This window comes from Salvelinus namaycush, chromosome 29 (assembly GCF_016432855.1).
Source record: "Salvelinus namaycush isolate Seneca chromosome 29, SaNama_1.0, whole genome shotgun sequence".
NCBI classification, from domain to species: Eukaryota; Metazoa; Chordata; class Actinopteri; order Salmoniformes; family Salmonidae; genus Salvelinus; species Salvelinus namaycush.
Window position 1 is genome coordinate 23,242,313 of NC_052335.1, and position 27,274 is coordinate 23,269,586.

At 41.0% G+C, this 27,274-nt stretch overlaps 2 protein-coding genes across 2 annotated transcripts in view; both read left to right on the forward strand.

Moving 5' to 3' along the window:
• Nucleotides 1-1,611: 1,611 nt before the first annotated feature.
• On the forward strand, nt 1,612-22,243 carry LOC120024016 (mitogen-activated protein kinase kinase kinase 5-like). Its single transcript, XM_038968101.1, has 3 exons — nt 1,612-2,178; nt 15,365-15,504; nt 22,208-22,243. Exons 1-3 carry the CDS (start codon nt 1,764-1,766, stop codon nt 22,241-22,243), a joined length of 591 nt encoding a protein of 196 aa, XP_038824029.1. The 5' UTR covers nt 1,612-1,763.
• Nucleotides 22,244-26,104: 3,861 nt separating this feature from the next.
• The window catches only part of LOC120024017 (mitogen-activated protein kinase kinase kinase 5-like), a 33,221-nt gene continuing 32,051 nt past the window's right edge, over nt 26,105-27,274 (forward strand). The window contains exon 1 of the mRNA XM_038968102.1: nt 26,105-26,265. Within this exon, the coding sequence (XP_038824030.1) occupies nt 26,105-26,265 (161 nt within the window). The remainder of the gene's footprint in view (nt 26,266-27,274) is intronic.

Genomic DNA, 27,274 nt, shown 5'->3' on the forward strand with positions numbered 1-27,274 from the left:
TCACCATGCTGCATTTGCTCCCACTGTAAACGACACAGATAAACTATCTTGGGTTAGTTATAAATATCTTTGAAAGTAATCAAATGTGTGGGGATTCCTATGGTTGTAGCCTCAATGGCACTGTCCATGCTGTCACAGACACTATAATGGCACAAACATAAAGATGAGTCCTCTATCTATCTCTATGGATCATGTTTGCTCAAGGCTGAACTGAGTGCGTGTGTGAATGATGTCATGGATCTTAAAGACACAGCGCACTCTTTTATAAAATGAGAGATTGCTTCTTCTATGCAAATGTTGTTGATCAGTACATTAAAATATGTCCCAAATGTAAGGAAAATATATTGTTTTTCATCTGTAGCCACATGAAATCACCCCAAACAAACTCAATAACTATTGAATATGCATTCACCTGTATTGTAAATAGGCCTAGGCTAAATCTTGATTTAACCAATGTATCAATAGACTAGAGATTTACCATTCAAATAAATTATTACCATTATGGTATGTAGTTATATTGGTCAAAAAAATTATAATAATAAACAGTCAAATTGATTGTGTGATTGTATAATTGATTCATTTAATGCATTCATTCAATAATTGTTAAATGTACTGATATTGAACTCAAAAGATATGTCTGGATCAAGTACCATTCTGTGACTTTGGCTAACACACTTTATTTATTTATTTTTTATCTTGGTATTGTTTTGGTATCATTTTGGTATTGAGTATCGTGATGGTATCAAGTATCGTGATACTAAACCTGGTATCTGTACCGAAGTAAAAATGCTGGTATAGTGATAACACTAGGAGCAAGTGTAATGTTCACTTGCAAATCAAATACTGTAGCACTTGATTACTGTGATGTATAGGAATGACATTCCATGAGAGCAGCAGTATTATTTTTTATATGATTTGAAGTTACAATGTGTTTACAAGAACATTGATGGATGATAAGGTAACATACTTGTAGTATTCTAATCAGGGTAGGCCTGTTTTTAAGTCATGTACCTCAAAATCAAGGAGAGTGATTCATTAGTTAAAATTACTGTAAATCTTATTCTTACTGGAAAAATTGCCGACTGTGGCTTTAAGGGGGAATACGCTCCAACTGTTCCAAATATGGTCATGACACCGCCCGTAAACAACGCTCAACCTCCACCCAGTGTGCATGAGCTTTTGCAAGGAAGATAATAGTGGAAATAGGGCAGGTTCGGGGACTGGATATAATTGTCTTGTTGGCATGAATTATTCTATGTGCATGATTTCTAAATTATTGCGGTGCTGCACACAACCCTGATCTGCTTTCTAGAACGGTGGATCTACCAACAAGCTCACCGTGGGTTTGTAACCATTGCAACCTGCGCTCGTGCTTAACTTCGGAAACTATGAAGAGTCGAGACGCACAAGAATGTTACAATTCAGTGGTAACTGTTCCTTGCCATAGGATCGTTAGCTGTATATGAGTAGCATATGTGTCGTGACTTAACAGTAACACTGATTTTCAATGGTTGTAGTGCCCACTATCTTGGTTTATTATTGCAGATTGCACAATTTCATGCGAAACCAGACATGAATATACAGGAGGTTGATCCATATCACCAGACTGTTTACCTGTGTTGAAATATCTTGCATGCCTTGTGCATAGAATGTATGTGAGGAAACGTGCGTAATGTTGACTTTGGATGTATGGAGATGTCGAGCAACTGAGGATCCATAAGAACACATAAGAGTGATTGTCAACCAAAACAGACATTGAAAAAATGAGTCAAGATGAAGGGATATCATTGTCGGTTCCCTCCTTTGGTCTTGGCTCGGGCCCTGAGGGTGCCTGCGGGGACTCTGCTGGCTCCCGGGAAGAGAGCGTGAGCGGTGCCCCTATTCCCGCGGCTGGGACATTCTGGCACGACTCGGTGGTCAGCGGAAGCATCATTCCTAATATTCTGAGCTGCCCGAAGGACAGTGGCGGCTTGTTGTCTACGGTGAAATGTAAAAGCAGGGCTGTCACGGTGGCATATGTCGTCAACAGCGAGCTCACTCAGCCGCACACCGCAGAGAACATGGCCCTGCATTGCCTGAAAGACGCTTGCGACTCCGTGGGAAGTAAACTGGAAATCATACACTTTGGAAAGATCGACTTTGGAGAGACGTGTGTGCTTGATCAGTTCTATAATGCAGGTACGAGGTGGTGGTGACATGCAGCATGCATGTGATGGGTTATTGAATGTGTTGCCCTCAAACTATCAGAACCAAAACAAATCTACCTTTGTCATTGTCTATTCTTCTGAATCAAACTCCAGCCATCAAACCCCAGCCTGCAACACATACCATATATCACCAAAGTAGAACAGGTTCACTACTGTTCTATAACCATTGCAGTGGGTGGGAATGGGCCCATGCACATTAATCCACATGCCACACCAGTTGTCTCTAATGGGGCTTCTATTGTGGTTGCCATGAGCACACAGAAAACTGCACATACGATTGTGTGACTGGTTTTACATGTCAATGTTTAGAAGTATTAAATGAACTACTTTCCCCAGCCTACTTCTTTTCACAATGCCTATAGCCTAGCCATTTGTCAACCTGGAATCCATTGGGCACTAGAGAGTCTCAATGGGGGAATGTCTCATTTGCTCCACAAAGTGGGGAAGGGGGATCATTTTCCCACACACATTTTCCTTTACCATTATGTGCCCCTAGAAGTGAGGCTCCCTAGCGTCATGGATCGTTTTGCTTAGTTTGGGTGGAGGTTCAAATTCCCCTTACACTTCAGAAGTGAACTGAACCTTTTGACTCAAACTAAAGTACATTTCCTCCCTTGCCCATTAGTGATGTTTGGGGGAGGGGAAATCGATAATTACATTTTGCAATATTATTTTTGGATGATATTATATCTATATTTGACTTCAAGTATCGATTTGTAAAAAATATACATATATATATATATATATATATATATATATACAGTACCAGTCAAAAGTTTGGACACACCTACTCATTCAAGGGTTTTCCTTTATTTTACTATTTTCTACATTGTAGAATAATAGTGAAGACATTAAAACTATAAAATAACACAAATGGAATCATGTAGTAACTAAAAAAGTGTTAAACAAATCAAAATATATTTTATATTTGAGATTCTTCAAAGTAGCCACCCTTTGCCTTGATGACAGCTTTACACACTCTTGGCGTGACCAAACCTTTGATTGGTACTGTATATTTTTTACAACTGTAGGTAGCGTTCGCTAGCGCTAGTTGTCTATGCCTGTGTCAAAACTCCGGTATTTTTCCTCCTATCATTTATTCTCCATCTTCTTTTTAAATAGTGAGCCAACATGTTTTCAGCACTTTTATTAACCTGACTGATCAAACAAGCTCTCTTTTGTCTCTCTGCAGCAGACAGCCTAGTGAGAAATATGTTTGGAACATCAAATCGCAATAAAATCGCAGTATTGAATCGCAATGCATATAGAATCGTAATACGTATCGTATCGGCACCTAAGTATCATGATAATATCATATCGTGATGTCCCTGGCAATTCCTAGCCACCATATTGCCCATGTCTCTCATTAGCGGGAAGATTTGTGGGAAAACACCATTCTCAAAATTGACCGCAAATGTGATTATGATTGTCATGCTTTTATTATAAAAGGTGCGTTTTTATGGTGAAAATTATCTTCCCCAAACTTGAAACTCATGTGTTGCGAATGTATGCTCTACACCCATTGTAAAGTGGATTAATGGGCTTCATTTTAATAAGTTTCTTGGCCATTTAGTTGTGATACAAACCTTATGAAAACATATAAGCCTATGAGCTAGGTTACATGAGGTGTGCGACTATGATTTGTAAAAGTTGCAAAAAAAAGTCATTAGCTGTTTCTTGCCTTACTGCACACAAGCTGGGCATCATTCACAAGTAATAATATATAATTCACAAGTGATAGGCTAATATTGTCACCCATCAGACTGTTTTTGATTTGATCTTGTCTTTACATATACTAAATAATATGTGTGAAATTTGATTTAGAAAGGACCAATATCATGCACCAGCTCAAAACAGGGGCAGGGGAAAAAATACATGTCATCTATGCAATAGCATCATCAATAGCAAATGGAGGATGCTTTTCCCGTGGTTCATTTTCATGGCAGCCAGGTAGGCTATACTCCTGTTGTAAAGAGAAGCAATGTGCTTAATATTAGGAAAGTTGAGAAATACACTGAACAAAAATATAAACGCAACATGTAGTGTTGGTCCCATGTTTCATGAGCTGAAATTTTTTAAATCCCAGACATTTTCCATACTCACAAAAAAGCTTATTTCTCTCAAATGTTGTGCACAAATTTGTTTACATCTGTGTTAGTGAGTATTTCTCCTTTGCCAAAATAATCCATCCACCTAATAGGTGTGGCATATCAAGAAGCTGATTAAACAGAATGATCATTCATATTGGCTGGGCCTGGCTCCCCAGTGGGTGGGCCTGTCTGCCAAGTGGGTGGGCCTATGCCTTCCAATGCTCACCCATAGCTGCACCCCTGCCCAGTCATGTGAAATCCATAAATTAGGGCCTATTACATTTATTTCAATTGACTGATTTCCTTATATGAACCGTAACTCAGTAAAATCTTTGAAATTGTTGCATGTTGCTTTTATATTTTTGTTCAGTATAAATATAGTAGGCCTAGCCTATAGAAAGCTGATGGGATCCTCCTCTTTTTAATAGAGGCCATCACTCTGTTTTCTCATGCAATTGCATAACCTATAGAAATGTTGCGCAACATGAGCTCTTGGGCTCTCATGAAGTGTTTGATTAGATTTCTGATCACTTTTGCATTGATGTCAGAGTGATTAGAGGGACTATAGAGTGCTGAGTACCAGGCAGTTAGCAAGTTTGGTAGGCTACTAATGACCATCAGCAGCATCAGAGCTTGGAGAAACCTAATTACCATGACTAAACGGTCACGTGGAATTTGACTGCCGTCATGACTCGTGACCGCCGGTGAAGCGGTAATACGGTCGCCGTAACAGCCCTAGTGATGGACCATTCTTGATACACACAGGAAACTGTTGAGTGTGAAAAACCTAGCAGCATTGCAGTTCTTGACACAAACCAGTGTGCTTGGCACCTACTACCATACCCCCTTCAAAGGCACTTAAATATTTTGTCTTACCCATTCACCCTCTGAATGGCACACATGCACAATCCATGTCTCGAGGCTTAGAAATCATTCTTTAACCTGTGTCCTCCCCTTCAGCTACACTGATTGAAGTGGATTTAACAAGTGAAATCAATAAGGGATCATAGCTTTCACAGTCTGTCATGGAAAGAGCAGGTGTTTTGTATACTCCATAATACAATAGGACGTTTTCTAGGTGAAGAAATTATAAAACACCTGTGTTGTATAGACTTAGCTGACATCACAGCTTACCCGTTGTTGGTTGTCATAACATTATTGGTTGTGTAAACAGAACTCAATATGTTCCCTTTTTTTGGTTTGGCTATTTTCCACAGGGCCTCTGTGGAATTTTCTGTATACTTCTCACGGGAGGTGGGAAGTGGTTCCCAGAAACCCTTTTTGTATCTGTTCAAAATGTACACAAGCTTCGTTGAAATGACAGAAGCTCCCTAAAGATTGCCAACGTCTTTATCATGTTCCTACAACAGGACATTTTAGGAATGGAATCACAAGGAAAGAGAGAGAAAAAAAGCTTTTGTATACAATGAACTAGATGCCTGACCACTTCACTCCTTTTTTGGAAAAGCTGAACTGCAATGAATTCCCACATTTTGAATGACATAAGAAAGGAGCATTCACAGAACATGTAAATACGTGCATCAGGAATGTGCAAGTGGAAACACATGTTCACAGTATATCAAATAGCTGTTCTGATCCATGTTTGATATTCACATGTTGTAACCTCACTGAGTAAACGCAGCAGTGGCTATTGACTTAACCCAGAAATTAGATGTCATTATGGGTTCTTTGCAACTCTGCCTAGAAGGCCAGCATCCCGGAGTCGCCTCTTCACTGTTGACGTTGAGACTGGTGTTTTGTGGGTACTATTTAATGAAGCTGCCAGTTGAGGACTTGTGAGGCATCTGTTTCTCAAACTAGACATCTAACGTACTTGTCCTCTTGCTCAGTTGTGCACCGGGGCCTCCCACTCCTCTTTCAATTCTGGTTAGAGCCAGTTTGCGCTGTTCTGTGAAGGGAGTAGTACACAGCGTTGTACGAGATCTTCAGTTTCTTGGCAATTTCTCGCATGGAATTGCCATAATTTCTCAGAACAAGAATAGACTGACGAGTTTCAGAAGAAAGATCTCTGTTTCTGGCCATTTTGAGCCTGTAATCGAACCCACAAATGATGATGCTCCAGATACTCAACTAGTCTAAAGAAGGCCACTTTTATTGCTTCTTTAATCAGAACAACAGTTTTCAGTTGTGCTAACATAATTACAAAAGGGTTTTCTAATGATCAATTTGCCTTTTAAAATTATAAACTTGGATTAGCTAACACAACGTGTCATTGGAACACAGGAGTGATGGTTGCTGATAATGGGCCTCTGTACGGCTATGTAGATATTCCATAAAAAATCTGCTGTTTCCAGCTACAATACTCATTTACAACATTAACAATGTCTACACTGTATTTCAGATCAATTTTATGTTATTTCAATGGACAAAAAATGTGCTTTTCTTTCAAAAACAAGGACATTTCTAAGTGACCCCAAATTTTTGAATGATAGTGTATATCAGTTTAATTTACCACTGGTGGACTCCAATCAAGTTATAGAAACATCTCAAGGATGATCAATGAAACAAGATGCACCTGAGCTTAATTTGATTTATTTTGTTATTGTCTATTTTTGGTCACAGGTCCAGGAATGGCTGAAGAATTGCAACATTTGCCTAGAACTAACGCAGATAGCAATACTGGGTGTTTTGAAAAGCCATAATCAATCAATCAATAATATAATTATTTTAGCAAAAATGTTTATTTTTAATTTACAATCTGTAGAAGCTATGAGAATAGAAAGGTTCACTACTTTTGTGAAGCATCACAGCACAGTTGAAAAATATATGGCAAATAGAAATCCGAAATGGATGATGTTGAGAGATAGATGGGAGGGGTTGAATGGAGCTGAAGGGTGGGACTAATAACAAGATAACCAATGTAAAACATACGGGGTCTGTAAAATGTATATAGGTTCAGAACTTTTGTGAAATAGCACCATTACAAATAGAAATCAAACTGGATGGACATCAGAAATAGAGGAAGGACTAAAAACAAACAAAATATAACTATTGTAAAATAGATTGTGTCTGTAAAATGTGTATAAGATATATAAACTGAAGGTAGAAGCCTAAGTGTTTATTGGTTTACTCCAATTGGGGGAAGGGTGGTCGGGTTTGCGGGGAATAATAAGGTATATTCTTTAAAAAGTATGTATGTCTATATAGGTATGTATGCATGCGTGTATGTATATGGATATATATATTTACCCCCAAAAATATATGGGGGATTGGAAATGATGCAGACAATTACATTGATGGAAGCAACATTCTTTCCGCAATATTAAGCTGAAATTTTAAAAAAGTTATAGAAACATGTCAAGGATGATCAATGAAACAAGATGCACCTGAGCTTATTTTGATCAATTTTAGTTTAAAGCTGTAACGTAACAAAATGTGGGGAAAAGGAAGGGGTCTGAATACTTTCCCAATGCACTGTATGTGTTTAATGTATTTCTGCAGGGCTCATCTGTAAAATACACCCTGGTCTCAGTATGACTTCCCTGTCAAAATAAAGGTTAAATAAATCAATCCCATCAATAGATAAAGGTCAAACCACATGTTCAAGCCACATGAGGTGAGCCGGTGGTGTAGGCTACTGTTAAAAAGGTGTAAAGGTTTTAAGGCTTTTTTACTCTATGTTGGTGACCAGAGGACAACACTCTTGCACTGACTGCCACCTGTAACTGTGCTGGGAAGAGGTATTAGTCATGTTAAAAATGATTCTGAGAACAGTATTACCTTGATATAAGTCATTGTTTATCACCCAACTAAAGTCGCTCCACTTTGAGCTGATCTGAACCATTGACTGACTGACTAAATGTGTTTCTGTACCTCACAGCAGGGGCCCAGTGTGTGTTCCATTCAGTTTAGTTGGTCTGTTTGCCATTTTGAGAGTCTGTATCTATTACATCCCAAATCTTACCATGTAAATCTCTAGACAAGAAAGTCTGATGTTTCACCCTCACCCGTCCCCTACTCATTTCAGTTCATCCCAAAAGGAAGTACTGAACTGCAGCATCATATTCCTGGAGGGAGGCTTTCATAAAGGAAAGTGAACTGTTGTTGTGATACAGTACATCTCTTCTAGAGGGAACAACAGTCCCCAAACAACATTCTTTAATCTCATATGATACCAAGTGGCTTTTGTATTAAATTAAACATAATATTGAATGTAAAATCAAGTTGGTGTCATTGAATAAGAGCTCATGCTTTTTGGAGAAGCACCTATAGAGTATTGGATTCAAAGGTTATCAGTCATTCTACATTCCCGTATAGCCTTACACATACATCATTCAGCATTGTTTTGACAGCCAGAGGATTCCTGCACAAGATCCCACATGCACTCTGGTCTGACCTGAAGGCTGGCTGGCGGCTGTCGTTCTCTGCTCCCATTGGTTGTCAACTAAGTTGTTTATCCATGCTCATGTGTATGGTGGCGGTCCATGTGGGCTACAGAGCATCAGGTCAGGAGAAATTATATCACCAGCCGCACTACTGTCCAGGGAATCCAGTCTTTATTGGAAAAATGGAGTGGTGTAGAGTGTTGGTTGATCAAAGTACTCAGTCAGGTTTTATCAGCAGTTTGGGTATGTGGTGTCAGGTGTGCCAGCATAAGTTGGCAGTAGGGCAAGGGAAGCAGTTTTTGGCTGTAGACATTGGCATTGTTTGAGATTGATTCAGATTAATATTAGCATGATTAGGCAGTCAGTAAATAACATAAAATAACAGTCATTACCTTTCTAATACATACATTTTATTGTATTTTTAAGTAAATATATCCAATATACCAAATAGCAGTAGGGTAAATTAATGATTATTATAACCAATTGTTTTTCTACCTTAATCCGTCAAATTGTCTCTGTCTCCTTCCTCCAATGTGCGCTCTCTCCTTAAAAATGTGCTCTCTCCTTAAATGCGCTCCCTTTGATGCTGTAACATGATCTGTGTCTGTACTACCTTATGCATAGTGCTCTGGCTATATGTTTTGTCTGGTTTGTAAAGATGCAAGAACGATGCTAAAAGCCACCATTTCTGTTGAAATTAACTACCAAATCTCATTCTTGGTGAGTGTGGACATTTACAAGTGAATGTGAATCTGAGACAAAGTGATGAAAACTGAAGTTGAAATCCATGCTAGGCTAGCAAACTTAAAATACACTGAGTGGACAAAACATTAAGAACACCTTCCTAATATTGAGCCCCCCCCCTTTTGCCCTCAGAACTGCTTCAATTCATCGGGGCATGCTCTACAAGGTGTCGTAAGCGTTCCACAGGGATGCTGGCCCATGATGACTCCAATGCTTCCTACAGTTGTGTCAAGCTGGCTCAATGTCCTTTGGGTGGTGGACCATTCTTGATACACACGGAAAATGTTGAGTGTGAAAAACCCAGCAGCGTTGCAATTCTTGACAAAAACATGTGCGCCTGGCACCTACTACCATACCCTGTTCAAAGGCACTTAAATATTTTGCTTTGCCCATTCACTCTGTGAATGGCACACATGCACAATTCATGTTTCAATTGTCGCAAGGCTTAGAAATCCTTCTTTAACCTGTCTCCTCACCATCATCCACACGGATTGAAGTGGATTTAATAAGTGACATCAATAAGGGATCATAGCTTTCACCTGGATTCACCTGGTCAGTCTGTCATGGAAAGGTGTTCTTAATGTTAAGTCAACTCAGTGTATGTGTGCAACAGCTGCACACTGCAAGCAGAGATGAGAGGAGAAAATTGCACACCTTAATTGAGCTATTTGAACAGTTATTGCTTTGACCGTGGATATTTGCCTAACAAATAACCAAAACCCCAAATTCCATGACCATCACAGTTAATGCATGACTTCTCAAATGTGTCTTCTTGGTGCTGTTGCCAGGTGATCTGTTCTTGGTGCTGTTGCCAGATGATATTTGTGTAATATAAGGTAAATGGAATTAAGATCATTCATTTGACAGAAAACAAATCCCTCTTGTTAAAATCAAGTTATCTTGTTAGAAAACAAGTTCCTTATTTATTTTTTATTTTTAACAAGAGGCCAAACAGGAAGTGTGAGGCTAGTTGAGGCAACTGGCACTGTAGGAAGCAGGCAGCTCCCTGTGTGTCAACCTGGATGGGATCAATTCAAATTCTGTTCTTGCACTTTCCCCCTGGGCCATGGTACTCAATCTCTGAAATATGCTAGTGTGAACAGAAACTAAAGTATCAAAAGCCGAGGATTCTTTCTGCCAGATTACTCACATTTCCTGTCGGGGCTAGGGGCTTGTCTCCTTCCTCCATATTGCACTCATTTCTAAAAAATAAAGTAGTATTTCTTATTTTTGGGCAGGGTTTCCAAACTGCTGAATAACCATTGTGAAAGTACCCTGCATGCTTTCCTATGAGAGTTTATTTATAGAAGCAGGCATGGCACTCTCAACATATACACCAATATAGTGTCTTGTTCCCTGGGTTGTTTTAGCAGAACAATACTGAACTTAATTTGGGCACTTAAACCTATTTAAGTGGTTTGGTTTCTTGGGCAAATAAACCTGATCTGAAAATAATATTACACATCTGAGTGCTTGAATTACTTTCTAGAAGCAGCTAGCAACACTTGTTGCTATGTGAATTGAATATTAGTCCCATTTACTTTTTCTTGACTGATTTATGACATCATGGTGCACTGATAGTTCCCTCTTCAAGTCAGTTTCTACTTGACGCCAGGGAAACATAATGGCATGTGAACGGAGCACACTAAAGCAGGAAGCACCAGTGACTCGGTCAATAATCAGCTGAAGCCGATGCCAAGCTACAGGACTGTTTTGCTAGCACAGACTGGAATATGTTCCGGGATTCTTCTGATGGCATTGAGGAGTACACCACATCAGTCACTGGCTTCATCAATAAGTGCATCGATGATGTCATCCCCACAGTGACTGTACGTACATACCCCAACCAGAAGCCATTGATTACAGGCAAGATCCGCACTCAGCTAAAGGGTAGAGCTGCCACTTTCAAGGAGCGGGACTCTAACTGGAAGCTTATAAGAAATCCCTCTATGCCCTCCGATAAACCATCAAACAGGCAAAGCGTCAATACAGGAATAAGATCGAATCGTACTACACCGGCTCCGACGCTCGTCAGATGTGGCAGGGCTTGCAAACTATTACAGACTACAAAGAAAACCACAGCCGCGAGCTGCCCAGTGACACGAGCCTACCAGACAAGCTAAATTACTTCTATGCTCGCTTCGAGACAAGTAACACTGAAACATGCATGAGAGCATCAGCTGTTCCGGACGACTGTGTGATCACGCTCTCTGTAGACGATTTGAGTAAGACCTTTAAACAGGTCAACATTCACAAGGCCGCAGGGCCAGATGGATTACCAGGATGTGTACTCCGAGCATGCGCTGACCAACTGGCAAGTGTCTTCACTGACATTTTCAACCTCTCCCTGTCTGAGTCTGTAATACCAACATTTTTCAAGCAGACCATCATAGTCCCAGTGCCCAAGAAAGTGAAGGTAACCTGCCTAAATGACTACTGCCCAGTAGCACTCACGTCGGAAGTCATGAAGTGCTTTGAAAGGATGGTCATAGCTCACATCGACACCATCATCCCAGAAACCCTAGACCCACTCCAATTTGCACACCGCCCAAACAGATCCAGAGATGACGCATTCTCAATCGCACTCCACACTGCCCGAAGGATATACTGCTTCTCCAAGACCAGGCCCAAATCCCTGTCATTTGTGTGAAGAAAAGACGGAAATACAGAAATATATTACACATGTGAGAATGCTCATTGACTACAGCTCAGCTTTCAACACCATAGTGCCCACAAAGCTCATCACTAAGCTAAGGACCCTGGAACTAAACACCTCCCTCTGCAACTGGATACTGGACTTCCTGACGGGCCACCCCCAGTTGGTAAGGGTAGGTAACAACACATCTGCCACGCTGATCCTCAACACTGGGGCCCCTCATGGGTGCGTGCTTAGTCCCCTCCTGTAATCCCTGTTCACCCACAACTGCATGGCCAAGCACGATTCCAACAGCATCATTAAGTTTGCTGACGACACAACAGTGGTAGGCCTGATCACCGATGGGGCTGTAGTGGAGCGGGTCGAGAGTTTCAAGTTCCTTGGTGACCACATCACCAACAAACTATCATGGTCCAAACACACCAAGACAGTCGTGAAAAGGGCACGACAACACCTTTTCCCCCTCAGGAGACTGAAAAGATTTGGCATGGGTGTCCAGATCCTCAAATTTATACAGCTCCACCATCGAGAGCATCCTGACCAGTTGCATCACCGCCTGGTATGGCAACTACTCGGCATCCGACCGTAAGGCACCACAAAGGGTACTGTGTACAGCCCAGTACATCACTGGGGCCAAGCTTCCTGCCATCCAGGACCTATATACTAGGCGGTGTTAGAGGAAGGCCCAAAAAATGGTCAAAGACTCAAGTCACCCAAGTCATAGATTGTTCTCTCTGCTACCGCACGACAAGCTGTACCGGAGCGCCAAGTCTAGGTCTAAAAGGCTCCTTAACAGCTTCTACCCCCAAGACATAAGACTGCTGAACAATTAATCAAATGGCCACCTGGACAATTTACATTGAGGGGAGGACCATCCTCCTTAGTGAATTTTCATAATTCCAAATAATTGATTAAAAAACACTGTTTTGCAATGAAGGTCTACAGTAGCTTCAACAGCACTCTGTAGGGTAGCACCATGATGTAGCCGGAGGACAGCTAGTTTCCGTCCTCATCTGGGTACATTGACTTCAATACAAAACCTAGGTTACTCATGGTCCTCCTCCACTTCCATAGACTTACACAGTAATTATGACAACTTCCGGAGGACATCCTCCAACCTATCGGAGCTCTTGCAGCATGAACTGACATGTTGTCCACCCAATCAAAGGATCCGAGAATGAATCTTGTACTGAAAGCATAAGCTACTAGCTAGAACTGCAGTGCATAAAATGTGGTGAGTAGTTGAGAGTAGTTGAGAGAGAAAGACAATAGACAATAATTCTTAAAAAAATTAAGGAGAAGCAAGAGAGAGAGAGAGAGAGCTATATTTCGTAGTATTTTTTCCCCCACTTTCACTTATCTAGCGAATGCAGCTATCTAGTTTAGCCTACTCAAACACCCGGCTCAAACAGAGAGGGATGCTATGTTAGCTAGCTGGCCATGGCTATCCAACACTGGAACTCTTGACAACTTGGAATTTTTGCCACCGGGGCCCGTCGGTGTAACTGCTAAACTGCTTGCTGACTGTACAGTGTACTACATGATTGTAGCCGGTTTACTAACTCGTTAGTTCTAGTAGCTATGTTGACTAGCTATGACGTTAGCTAATATAATGACAACGATGTAAGCTGTGTGTAGCGGTTAGCGGTTATGAAATTAAGATTTTGGCTTGGAAAGATGTTTTTGCCTGGTCACAGATAGCTGAGGTGTTTTGCACTGAAGTTCACAAGCGAAGGGAAAAGGTGAGAGGAGAGCGCGTTGATGCGAGAAGGAATTCCACCACGAGCAAAATGATCATGCTGTTTGTATGTGGCTGCTATGTAAGTGAACTGTGTTTGCATGTGATCAGGGGTGTGGTGTGTTTATTCTGCCAATTTTGTTGAAAAACGTTTCTTAAACAGAAGCAAACGGGGATAAACATAGCTGAATTTGTCCAATAGAAACTCTCATTTGCAACTGTTGGACTAATGATTACACCCTATATATATATATATTTTTTAACCTTTATTTAACTAGGCAAGTCAGTTAGGAACAAATACAATGACAACCCTGCTTTCTTTGTTCAGGGGCAGAACAACAGATTTTTACCTTGTCAGCTCAGGGATTTGATCTAGCAACCTTTTGGTTACAGGCCCAACGCTCTAACCGCTAGGCTACCTGCCGCCCCAGGTAGCCTAGATGCAGGCAAGATTGTGCAAGGCGGTATTGAATGTGTCACTGTCTGTCACCCTGATTACTCTAATACTTCTCTCAACCTCTGCACATCCGTTGTAAACTTTTATTCATAGGCTAGGTTTTAGCAGCCTCATGATGGGTATAGGGAAAATGTGAGTATCATGTCGATATCACATAGAGCTGGGTGAATAGAATATAGTCATTCAATATGCTGCAATAGAAATAAGGCCATGCTCATTAAAAAAAATCATCCTCCCTCATCTTAAACGTCCCCGACCGCCACTGGTGTCTACCACGTTTTCCATATGTCTACATGTTCCTAAATCATAATTAATGTAAGCTAATATTTGCCTTGGCTCAAACCTAATCTTATATAAGGCAGAAGTTTCCAAGGAGAGTGCTGTACATAGCCTACCCCACCCATTTCAAGCCAGGCTGTCTCCGCTGGGACCTTTCTTTGCGTCACTACACAGCAGCAGACACACCACATTAAAATAGATTGCCTATTTGCTTTGATGATCCTTTTGGCATTGGCTGTCTTGTGTGGATGTTTGGTTCTCAGTGAGTGAGACTAGCGTTGGGTCTGGAGTGGACTGGAACCCAGGTATAACAGTGAAAGGGCGCTCCATTGGAAGGGATCACAAGCTCTATGTAATGTGTATGTTGACATGGAAGGGGAAACTTGGAAGCACATGAAAAGGTGGAGTGGGTCTGTTAAATGTTATCTTTCTGGAGAACACTGTCATTACAAAACACTGAAGCACTGTTTTAGCCCAGTTTTATTTCTGCTGTTATCAGTCAGTGGTACCAGAGGGACTTCTGTAAAAACCACACCCCATACTTAATACCAGACAATGTTATTTTGGCCTTTTCTTTTGGAAGATTTTGTGATGTCACAGTCTGGTCCAAAAATGACAATTTGGGCAAATTGAAGATCCTACTCCAAAACAACTGTACAGGCATTATTGTCCCATCAGGAAGCATCAATCTCATCTTATTTCATTTGACACTTAAACAAATTGGTAAATGTGAAGAAACTATATAGTAGGCTATAATACGTTATAGGCATAACATATGTTATACTATAGACCTAGGTACAGTTGTTCAGTGTTAAGCCCACTAACAGGCTATCTCTGTCCCTCACAGACATAGCTGTGGTGGAGATGACGGACGCTTTCCGCCAGCCCTCCCTGTTCTACCACCTGGGTGTGAGGGAGAGCTTCAGCATGGCCAACAACATCATCCTGTACTGTGACACCAACTCTGACTCGCTTCAGTCCCTGCAGGTAAGCTGTGTGGTTCACGCGCACTCTCGCACACACTCACACACACTCACGCATGCACACATGCCTTACATAAACGTATCTGCAGTCTGTCAGCCTTTTTTCCTCATCACTTTGTCCATACTTTAATCAACTTAATGTTTCCACAATGGATGTAATGTAATACGGTTCATCAGGTTAATGACAAAGGTCTATATTTAGAATCTGAGTGTATGGGGAACCTGTAATAGCTGTCATTGCTGTTGTAGTGCCAGTTCAACACATTAGTTATTTGTTTGAAGGGAGATGCATTTACACCTAGACAGGAAATGGTGTGTTTCATGAAAAGGAAAGGAGACATTAGGCCTATGTAAAGTAGCATCTGACAGAGGAAAAACAATCGACACACACAATTTGGTTTAATATTTTACCCCTTTATATCCATTTAGCCCTCTAGTCTTGTAAAAGAGCATTTCGTAGACAGGGAAATGTCATTGATAGACTGACTCATTTCCTTGCATTTGCAGAAGAGGTTTGCATGTGTATCTATTTTGGTGTTGTCTGTGCCCTTGGGCTGGAGTCCTCAGGTGATGTACAGTTGAATAAACATTAGCCTAAACTGGTTTGCAAAGTGAGAGAGCCCTTGCAGCTGCAATGGAATCCCCTAACAAAGCCCACCACCAACAACACACAGGCATACAAATTAGAGAGTGGGGGAGGGGAGACTATGGTTTCCTGTGCATACAGTGCCTTCAGAAAGTATTCACACCCCTTGACTTTTTCCACATTTTGTTGTGATACAGCCTGAATTTAAAATAGATTCGATTGAGATGTTGTGTCTCTGGCCTACACAAAATACCCCATAATGTCAAAGTGGAATGATGTTTTTAGAAATTAATACAAAATGAAAAGTAAATAAGCATTCAACCCACTTGTTATGGCAAGCCTAAATATGTTCAGGAGTAGAAATGTGCTTAATATGTCACATAAAAAGTTGCATGGACTCACCCTGTGTACAATAATAGTGTTTAATATTATTTTTGAATGACTACCTCATCTCTGTACCCCACATATACAGATAATTGTAAGGTCCCTCAGTCAAGCAGTGAATTTCAAACACAGATTCAACCACAAAGACCAGGGAGGTTTTCCAATGTCTTGCAAAGAAGGGCACCTATTGGTACAGTGGCGGTTGGTACAGTTTAAGATGAGGGAGGACGATCATTATTTTTTGGAGAATGGCCTAATTTCTATTACACCAAATTGGATGACTGTCATTCAATGTAACATCGATAGGTTTAGAATACTAAATGATACTCAAATTTTCCCTATACCTATCATGAGGTTGCTACAACCTAGCCTATGAATTAAAGTTTACAACGTAGGTGCACACAGGTCGAGGGGAAAATTTGAGGGGATGGAAAGACAATGACACATTCAATACCGCCTTGCACAGTCTTGCCTGCAACTAGCTTATCTAGGGTGTAATCATTAGTCCAACAGTTGAATACAAGAGTTTCTATAGGAGAAATTCAGATATGTTTATCCCCGTTGCATTCTGTTGCTTCCGTTTTGAAGAAATGTTTTTCAACAGAATCGGCTGAATGAATACACCCCTGATCACTCGCCACATATAAACATTCATTCTCTGATTCTTTGATTGGGTGGACAACATGTCAGTTCATGCTGCAAGAGCAGCTCTGATTCTTTGATAGGTTGGAGGATGTCCTCCGGAAGTTGTCATAATTAATGTGTAAGTCAATGGAAGGCGGTGAGAACCATGAGCCTCCTAGATGTTGTATTGAAGTCAATGTACCCAGAGGAGGACAGAAGCTAGCTGTCCTCCGGCTACACCATGGCGCTACCCTACAGGGCTGTTGAGACAACTGTAGACCTTTATTGCAAAACCATGTGTTTTAATCAATTATTTTGTGAGGTGAATATATTTTGTTTAATTTTATATAAAAAGGATGATAACATTTGAAATGTTTCACTATTTTTATGAAATTCATTGAGGAGGATGGTCCTCCCCTTCATCCTCTGAGGAGCCTACACTAGTACACTGAACAACAATTTGAACACAACATTTAAAGTGTTTGTCCCCTGTTTAATGACCTGAAATAAAAGATCCCAGGCATTTTCCATGCGCACAAAAAGAGGTTTGCTGATGTCAACGTTGTGAACAGAGTGCCCCATAGTGGCGGTGGGGTTATGGTATGGGCACGCATAAGCTACGGACATCAAACACAATTGCATTTTATCATTGGCAATTTGAATGCACAGAGATACAGTGACGAGATCCTGAGGCACATTGTCGTGTCATTCACCCGCCGCCATCACCTCATGTTTTAGCATAATAATGCATGGCCGCATGTCGCAAGGATCTATGCACAATTCCTGGTAGCTGAAAATGTCCCAGTTCTTCCATGGCCTGCATACTCACCAGACAGGTCACCCATTGAGCATGTTTGGGATGCTCTGGATCAACGTGTACGACAGCGTGTTCCAATTCTGCCAATATCCAGCAACTACGCACAGCAATTGAAGAGGAGTAGGACAACATTCCACAGGCCACAACCAACAGCCTGATCAACTCTATGCAAAGGAGATGTGTCGCACAGCATGAGGCAAATGGTGGTCACACCAGATACTGACTGGTTTTCTGATCCACGTCCCTACATTTTTTAAGGTATCTTTGACCAACTGAAATGAACACGAGGGAGACAGAGAGCTGGTTTCAAGCGCAGGGCACAGCAGGTGTTTAGTGTAAAGGACCACAGGAGGAGGCTGGTAGCTGGGTCCAGGGGCAGGCAGAAGGTCATACACATGGGGTCCAAAGGGCGACAGTACAGGCAGGGAAAAGTCTAGTAATGTCGTCCGGGAGATCAGGAAATAGGTGAATAACAGGAAATCCGATAGGCTAAAGTGCCCTGCAGGGAATAGCCAAAAGGCGTCGTTAGTGAGGCCGGCAAAAACTATCATACACAGGAGGAGTAAATGCTGGGAAAAACAGAGATCCAAAGAGAAGTGTGGTGTGTGTAAAAAAAACAAAGATGCGGTGCAAAGAACTGAACTAAATAGTGTGTGTAAATGACATACTGGTGTGTGAACAGGTGATTAGAATTCAGGTGATTGGGATCTGGAGAGTGAGCTGCGTTCAGGGGATCTATGTGTGTGAGTGTGGGCTGGAAAGTGAGCTGCGTTCAGGGGATCTACGTTTATGAGAGTGTGAGTTGGAAGCAGACATTACACCAAAAGATGCATATCTGTATTCCCAGTCATGTTAAATCCATAGATTAGGGCCTAATTAATCACCATGAGACCAATGGTGACTTTAAAACGGTTACAGAGTTTAATGGCTGTGATGGGAGAAACATTTGGATGGATCAACAACATTGTAGATACTCCACAATACTAAACTAAATGACAGAGTGAAAAGAAAGAAGCCTGTAGAGAATAAAACATATTCCAAAACATGCATCCTGTTTGCAATAAGGCACTAAAGTAAAACTGCAAAACAAACACAACACATCATTATTCATATTATTCACAAGTACCACTATTCATATGTTCAAGCATAGGATAAAAAATAAACAGAATAGAGCTAAGCACATCCTAGAGGAAAACCTGGTTCAGTCTGCTTTCCAACAGACACTGGGAGACAAATTCACCTTTCAGCAGGACAATAACCTAAAACACAAGGTCATATATACACTGTAGTTGCTTACCAAGACGACCTTGAATGTTCCTGAGTGGCCTAGTTACAGTTTTGACTAAAATCAGCTTGAAAATCAATGGCAAGACTTGAAAATGGCTGTCTAGTAATGATCAACAACCAATTTGATAGATCTTGAAGAATTTTCTAAAGAATAATGTGGAAATATTGCATAATCCAGGTGTACAAAGCTCTCAGAGACTTACCCAGAAAGACTCACAGCTGTAATTGCTGCCTAAGGTGATTCTAACATGTATTGACTCAGGGGTGTGAATATTTATGTAAATTTGATATTTCTGTTTTTCACTTTCACTAAATGTACAACATTTTCAAAAAAACATGTTTTCACTGTAATTATGAAGTATTGTGTGTAGATGGGTGATACAAATGTTTTCCATTTTGAATCCAGGCTGTAACACAACAAAATGTGGAATAAGTCAAGCATTATGAATACTTTCTGGAGGCAGTGCAGAAATCTAGATACACCACACACACTCGTATAACCTGCAATGCTCTGCTCTGACGTTGCCATTGCCATAAAAAAAAGCATTGCAATATTTTGAAATTGTTGTAAAATCCTCAAAGAATAACCTCTTCAAAGAATAGGTAATCAAATAAGCAAAGTGTACCTTTTTAAAATAAATATTATGTCTGTAATCTTGATGAACTGCCCTCCATCTCCACCTGCCTACACTTCGACTCCCTGCTGTAAAAAAAAAAAAAAACGACTTTCTGTAGTGGTTTTACCAGATCGCTATCAACCTCCTTTATTGAAGGTTAAGAGTAACAATGACTGTTAACCTTTTATAGAATGTTTAGAATAGCTCCTTAAGAGCCTGAGGTTCAACCTCTTTTTAATAAAAGTGCCTTTTCCCACATATAACATTTCCATGGTTGTTTGCTGGCACTTAAACTAGCCTACGGTATGACACTGCAAAAATAAGTGCTAGCGAGACTGTATCAGCATTTCTACTGGTTCTGTTTAGAACTACAGGTGTCCATTTATAGCAGGAGTCCATTTATGATGGAAAGATGGCTCTAGTCAATGAACCGTGACCAGTGTAATGTTTCAATGATTTTCTACATCACCTTTGCAAACTCACTTTCTCACCACAATACAGTATTGACATTTCTCTTTTTCTTTTGCAGGATATTATTTGCCAGAAGAACACTGTAAGTGCACAAAGTTCTCACTCTCTATTTCAAAGCTGTTAGAAGCAAACCTCTCGTTTATTTCTTGCACCTTTCCTGTGTGAAAGTAAGTGCAATGAACCGTTTTTTTTCTTCACGGCAGCATTCAGCAACACAGCATTGTCTGCCACCATCAGTCCATTTTAATTACCCAATTCAGTATCCCTCTAGTTTGGCTTTGTGCATTCTGCTTTGTGTACAGTAAACTAAAGCATTTTCCCTTACTCAGAGATTATTCCAGGATAGCTTTACTTGGTTGACAGGCAGCCTTATTATCAGGGTGACTGGGGAATGTGCTGTGGAAAGCAGCGAGAGAATGAGTCCACTTTCAATTTCACCTCTCATTTTCGATTTCCTGCCTCTGTGCTGTGCCGACACAGCAGTGGTTTAAGCTCCCCCATCTGTAACACAGTGTCTGCCACTCCTGCCCAGTGATAGCTAGGGCAGACAAATAGACAACACACAGTCTGGCTGGCTTTCTTATACAGAATAATAGGATATGGTGACATTGATGCACTGTGGCATGAGGGGGGAAAAACTGTAAGGTGTTGAATCAAAGGCATGGACAGGGAGCCTCCTGAGCAGCTGGCCTAAGTGGCTTTACGGAGTGGAATGAGGTGGGTTGTGCTCTAGGAAGCAGGTTGATGGCTGATCTGTGTGTGGCGACAGAGCTTTGGGAGGAGGACTGATTACTGCATTAGAGTGAGAATGCACTACTGCACTCCATGACTGACTATCTCTCTCCATCTGTATCTACACACCACTTTCCTCTCCTTTGCTCTGAGAAAACAAACACACTCTGCCACAGACAGATATGACACATTAGTGGCACTCTGACCTCGTCACACACACACACACACACACACACACACACACACACACACACACACACACACACACACACACACACACACACACACACACACACACACACACACACACACACACACACACACACACACACACACACACACACACACACAGACACTACTCAGTCCCGTCTACCCCTCCCCCTTTAAATGAATGGGTTAATCCCATGCTGCCTGACTGGGAGATATAACTCCTTAATTACTGTAACGTGCAAACACCCTGACTTCGTCCCAAATGGCACCTTATGTATTCCCTTTATAGTGCACTACTTTTGACCGCAGCCTTATGTAGGGCAATGGTGTGATGTAGGACATACCCCTAGTGTTCTGTCCCTGTGCTCCTTTTGTTGTTTTTGGGACCTGCGTGTCACCTACCCTCAGAGACTTGCTGCTGAGGTGAGAAGCATCCAGCTACAGATTATGTGCACTAACGCTGCCTGGTCTGCGAACCTCAGTTCGCATATGTGTGCATTTTAGATGGTATTTGTGTGTCTCAGATTGTATGTGCGCACACAACCTGTAGATGCTTGTTGGTCACCTGTGTCACGTGAGTCAGTAGATTTGTTCCAGGGTGTCAGTGTGCTACGCATATACCAGTCACGCACTAGCTCTGGTCTAGGGTGTTATATTAACTACTGTTGCTTCTGCAGCTAGCTAATACACACTAGCTAGCTAATACACACTATAGCTAGCTAGTACACACTAGCTAGTGCATACTAGCTAGCTAGTAGGTCTACAACACTAGCTAGCTAGTAGGCCTACAAAACTAGTTAGCTAGCTAGTACACACTAAGCTTCATTAAATAAGCTTCATTACATTTTTCTACAGTACCAAGCCTATTATTCATTGTCTTCATATCTTCATTTAAAAGGGTAACGCACCATCCTTTCTGGCACTATTAGACCTGTCTGAGTTCGTATGCTGACTCTCACAGTGTCTGTGTCATGAAAAGGTATCTGCTGGAGCCAGACCCTATTGGCTGCAATAGATCCAGCAGATACCTTATCATGCCACAGATGCTGTGAGACATAGAAGATGAGACAGGATATTGAATGGTGCCAGAGAGGATGGCGCATTACCGCCCCCAGCAGGACAGTTGGTGAATTTACAGCGCTAGCTAGTAGCACAGACAAAAGTGGTTAGTTATCAGTATCTTTGCTAGTAGTACTAGGTAGCTGGTTAGCTCTACTAGCTAGCAGGTAGCTAACTGGCTCTACTAGATAGCCACGAGTTAGCTAGTAGTGCTAGCTAGGTTGTGACAGCTAAAGCACAAGCAACAGTGGTTGCTTGGTTGTAGTGATTTTTGGCATTAAGATTGTATCCAAAAATTATCAAAACTAAAGGAATCCTGAACACATACAGTGCCTTCAGAAAGTATTCATACCCCTTGACAGTTTGTTGTGTTACAGCCTGCATTTGTGGCCTACACACAATATCCCATAATGTCAAAGTGGAATTAGATTTTTTTAAACAAATTAATGAAAAATGAAAAGCTGAAATGTCTTGAGTCAATAAGTATTCATCCCCTTTGTTTTTTAATTTATTTGTATTTATTTAACCTTTATTTAACTAAGAAAGTCAGTTAAGAACAAATTCTTATTTACAATGATGGCCTACCAAAAGGCAACAGGCCTCCTGGGATTAAAAAATATATATATATAAATATAGGACAAAACACACATCACGACAAGTGAGACAACACAACACTACATAAAGAGAGACCCAAGACAACAACATAGCAAGGCAGCAACACATGACAACACAGTGACCTCCTGCAGGCAGAAACTTTGTAGCGGGGCAGGGGAAAAAGAGGGAGAAGCGTCGGGGCTAGCCGCATTAGAAGGGGTGGGAGATGAGGAAATGTTGGACGGGCAAGGAGGCATGGCTGAGTCAAATAGGAATCCTGACTTAATGAAGTGGTGATTAAAGAGCTCAGCCATGTGCTTCTTGTCAGTAACAACCACATCATCAACATTAAGGGACATGGACAGCTGTGAGGAGGAGGGTTTCTTTTCCAGGTCTTTAACCATTTTCCAGAACTTCTTGGGGTTAGACCCACAGAGACAGAACTGCTCCTTAAAGTAACTTACTTTGGCCTTCCGGATAGCCTGAGTGCGCTTATTTCTCATTTGCCTGAATGAGAGCCAGTCAGCCTGAGTATGCGTGTGCCGAGCCTTTCACCACTTGTTATGGCAAGCCTAAATAAGTTCAGGGGTAGAAATGTGCTTAATAAGTTGCATGGACTCCCTCTGTGTGTAATAATAGTGTTTAACATGATTCTTGAATGTTTGTTTTTTTACCTTATCTCTGTACCCCACACATGCAATTATCTGTAAAGCCCCTTAGTCGAGCAGTGAGCACAGATTCAAACACAGATTCAACTACAAAGACCAGGGAGGTTTTCCAATACAAAGAAGGGCACCTATTGATAGATGGGTAAAAAAAGCAGACATTGAATATCCCTTTGAGCATGGTGAAGTTATTAATTACACTTTGGATGGTGTATCAATACACCCAGTCACTACAAAGATACAGGCGTCCTTCCTAACTCAATTGATGGAGAGGAAGGAAACCGTTCAGAGATTTCACAATGAGGCCAATGGTGACTTTAACACAGTTACAGAGTTTAATGGCTGTGATAGGAGAAAACTAAGGATGGATCAACCACATTGTAGTTACTCCAAAATACTAACCTAATTGACAGAGTGAAAAGAAGGAAGCCTGTACAGAATACAAATATTCCAAAACATGCATCCCATTTGCAATAAGGCACTAAAGTAAAACTGCCCAAAAAATTGCTTAGAAATTAACTTTATGACCTGAATAGAAAGCGTTGTATTTGTGACAAAACCAACACAACACATCACTACTCATATTATACTCATATTTTCAAACATGGTGGTGGCTGCATCATGTTATGGGTATGCTTGTCATCGGGAAGGACTAGGGAGTTTTTAGGATAAAAATAAGCACAAACAAAATCCTAGAGGAAAGCCTGGTTCAGTCTGCTTTCCAACAGACACTGGGAGACACATTCACCTTTCAGCAGGACAATAACCTAAAACACAAGGCCAAATATACACTGCAGTTGCTTACCAAGATGGCGTTGAATGTTCCTGAGTGGCCTAGTTAAAGTTTTTACTTAAATCTGCTTGAAAATCTATGGCAAGACTTGAAAATAGCAGTGATCAACAACCAATTTGACAGTGCTTGAATAATTTTTTTAAGAATAATGTGCAAATATTGTACAATCCAGGTGTGCAAAGCTCTTAGAGACTTATCCAGAAAGACTCACAGCTGTAATCGATGCCATAAGGGATTCTAACATGTATTGACTCAGGGTGTTGAATACTTATGTAATCAAGATACTGTATATTAGTGTTTTATTTTTCATAATTGTTTTACAAATGTTAGAATTTTTCTTCCACTTTTACATGACAGAGTATTTTGTGTAAATCATTAACAAAATATGACAATTAAATCCATTTGAATCCCACTTTATAACACAACAAAATGTTGTGTGAATACTTTCTGAAAGCACTGTAGTTAGCTAGCTAACTCTCCCAACTTTGACCATGATGATACTAACACACTAACATAATGCCCTGGACCAGAGCTAGTGTGCCGTCTGGTATGTGCGTAGCACACTGATGCCCTAGGTTGAGAGTTCAGGTTGCACGCACAAATACCAACTGAGACGCAAAAATACAATTTGAGACGCATGTGCTTTGCGATTCGCAGACCAGGAGGCATCAACGAGCATAATCTGCAGTTGGATGCTTCTCATTGGCTGACGTTGCCGGGGAGAAGGACAGTCTCAATGGCACCTAGCGATTAAAACATTTATAAATCTGTGATGTGTTGTCATCATGTAATCCGCTAGGGCATGAATCACGCAGTGTGTGTGGCTCAATATAGGGCAGGATGTTGTAATCTGTGTCTGCATCTAACCGTGACAAGCCGTCACAGGTTATTTTGGAAAGATATGGCATGACTGATGTCATAAAAATAAGATTGCAGGAGAGGAAGCAGTTTTACTGTGGAACATTCCAATTTCTACAGGCAGAAGTTGAGCCTCTGTTCACTTCCTTTTGTTGCAAGTGTGAGTTGCAAGCAGCCCGGATGTGTTCTTGAAGATGGAATTGAAACAGAGAAGTTAAAATAGCCACTGACTGTGCACTCAGGATTCATCCCTTTCCGTAACCTACTGTAGCCTACATGTTCAAGTATATTTAGGATCCATCAATTCAAGCTTTTCAAGTGCTGAGTGTTGAGTATACTGAACATGACAGACTAAAATGACATCAATGATAGATTTACTGCAAATACAGTTGAAAATACAAATACAGTAGTAAGACAGACGTGGTTTGAATTGATTTCCATGAGCAACATGAATGGAGTTTTAAAGCTAGTTCTGCCCTGAGGGCAGTGTGAGCAGCCCAGTTAAACAGATCCTTATGCCACTCTCATTACTGATGTGGATCTATCCCCCAGGACACTGGCTCTTTAGACAGACTCAATTATGTCCATGGGTACAACCACACCATTGTCCCTGCAGATCAGATTCTCCTCCTTATGTCACAACACTATGTCACAAAATTACCAGCACGAGGCAGTCCCATACCACTTTCCTCCCATTGTATATAACGCATGCAGTCAACATGCAATGTAATATAATCTAACAGAAACAACCTATACATTAGCACGGTACCAGACCTGTTTGTGTTTTATAATCATACAGCACAAACAGATCTGGGACCAGGCGACCTCTGTATGTTTACGACCCAAGAAATTGCTGCTTTCTGTTTCCCTCCAGACATGCTCAGCCAACTACAGTTTCATCCCGTACATGGTGACACCGCACAACAAGGTGTACTGCTGCGAGAGCAGCCTGATGAAGGGCCTGACAGAGCTGATGCAGCCCAGCTTCGAGATGCTGCTGGGACCAATCTGCATGCCCCTGCTGGACCGCTTCATCCAGCTGTTCAAGGTGCCCCAGGCTAACTCCTGGTGAGTAGTAGAGGGATGTGTAGCCTGAGATGCTAGGCCTAAAGCTCCTGCTGATTAGGTTGTTGGGTTAGACACTGGGCTGCTATAGGCCTAAGTCACATGTTTGCTGTACTCACACCTTGATGTAGTGAAACAGGTGTCACCTCGCTAGGGAAGGTGTGAACATGCACATCAAGGTGATGATTACAGGGCTATTATTGCCAACAGAGGTTTATTAACATGAACTAAAGTGAACTGTATAACAGCTGGATTTTGTGTTGTCTTGTGTAATTGTCTGTGATTGATTAAGCAACATGGATGACTAGCTGATGAAGTACGGTATGACTGTAGCCATACTGTAGTTTAATGAAGTCATCGAAAGTCTTGTTACCTGATAAGCTTCACTTAATTTAAAATGTGCGATGTTTTTTGTTAGTCTGTTCTTCTTTTCATCAGATATTGCACTTCATGAGTATTCCTCAGAGTCCATTGTAATATCCAATTCACTCATTTTGGATAATACATGATGCATTGCTTTATTTGGTGTGTCCCTCTGCAACACTTTGGCTTGCATAGCAATCTCAGTTTTAATGTTAGCATTGCTTAGTTCTGTTCTAATGTTTAAGGCTTCTCTCTCTGCCAATATTCAGCAACAGCCTCTCTTCTAGGAATATGGAGTCATATTTCAGAGAGCTGAGATAAAAGTGCAGCTCCAACAGTACAGTGAAGAATACTTTGAAGGGGCTTACCAGGGAACACATTCATGAGCTCCACATTCAGCTGCCGCGAGGAAGTAAATAACTGACATATTGCATATGTTTAAGAGGGTAGACTATTTATAATGGTGTCAGGCAAGGCAAGATCAAAGACACTGTAGCCTATATCAAAAGTTGCCTCAGAGGAATAGATACATTATTTTCAATTATAAACGGTTTTATCTATCCCCATTCCTCATATTTATTTCCCCAGAAAGTCACATCAATACATAATAATGGTTTATTTGCAGAAAACTTGATTTCTAGTGTGAAAT

What these genes read in the sequence shown, in the direction of transcription:
- LOC120024016 (XM_038968101.1), top strand. Translation starts at nt 1,764, where the DNA reads ATGAGTCAAGATGAAGGGATATCATTGTCGGTTCCCTCCTTTGGTCTT. An exon ending in TGATCAGTTCTATAATGCAG is followed by an intron (nt 2,179 to 15,364) that starts GTACGAGGTGGT and finishes TGTCCCTCACAG; the next exon opens with ACATAGCTGTGGTGGAGATG. An exon ending in ACTCGCTTCAGTCCCTGCAG is followed by an intron (nt 15,505 to 22,207) that starts GTAAGCTGTGTG and finishes TGTCATGAAAAG; the next exon opens with GTATCTGCTGGAGCCAGACC.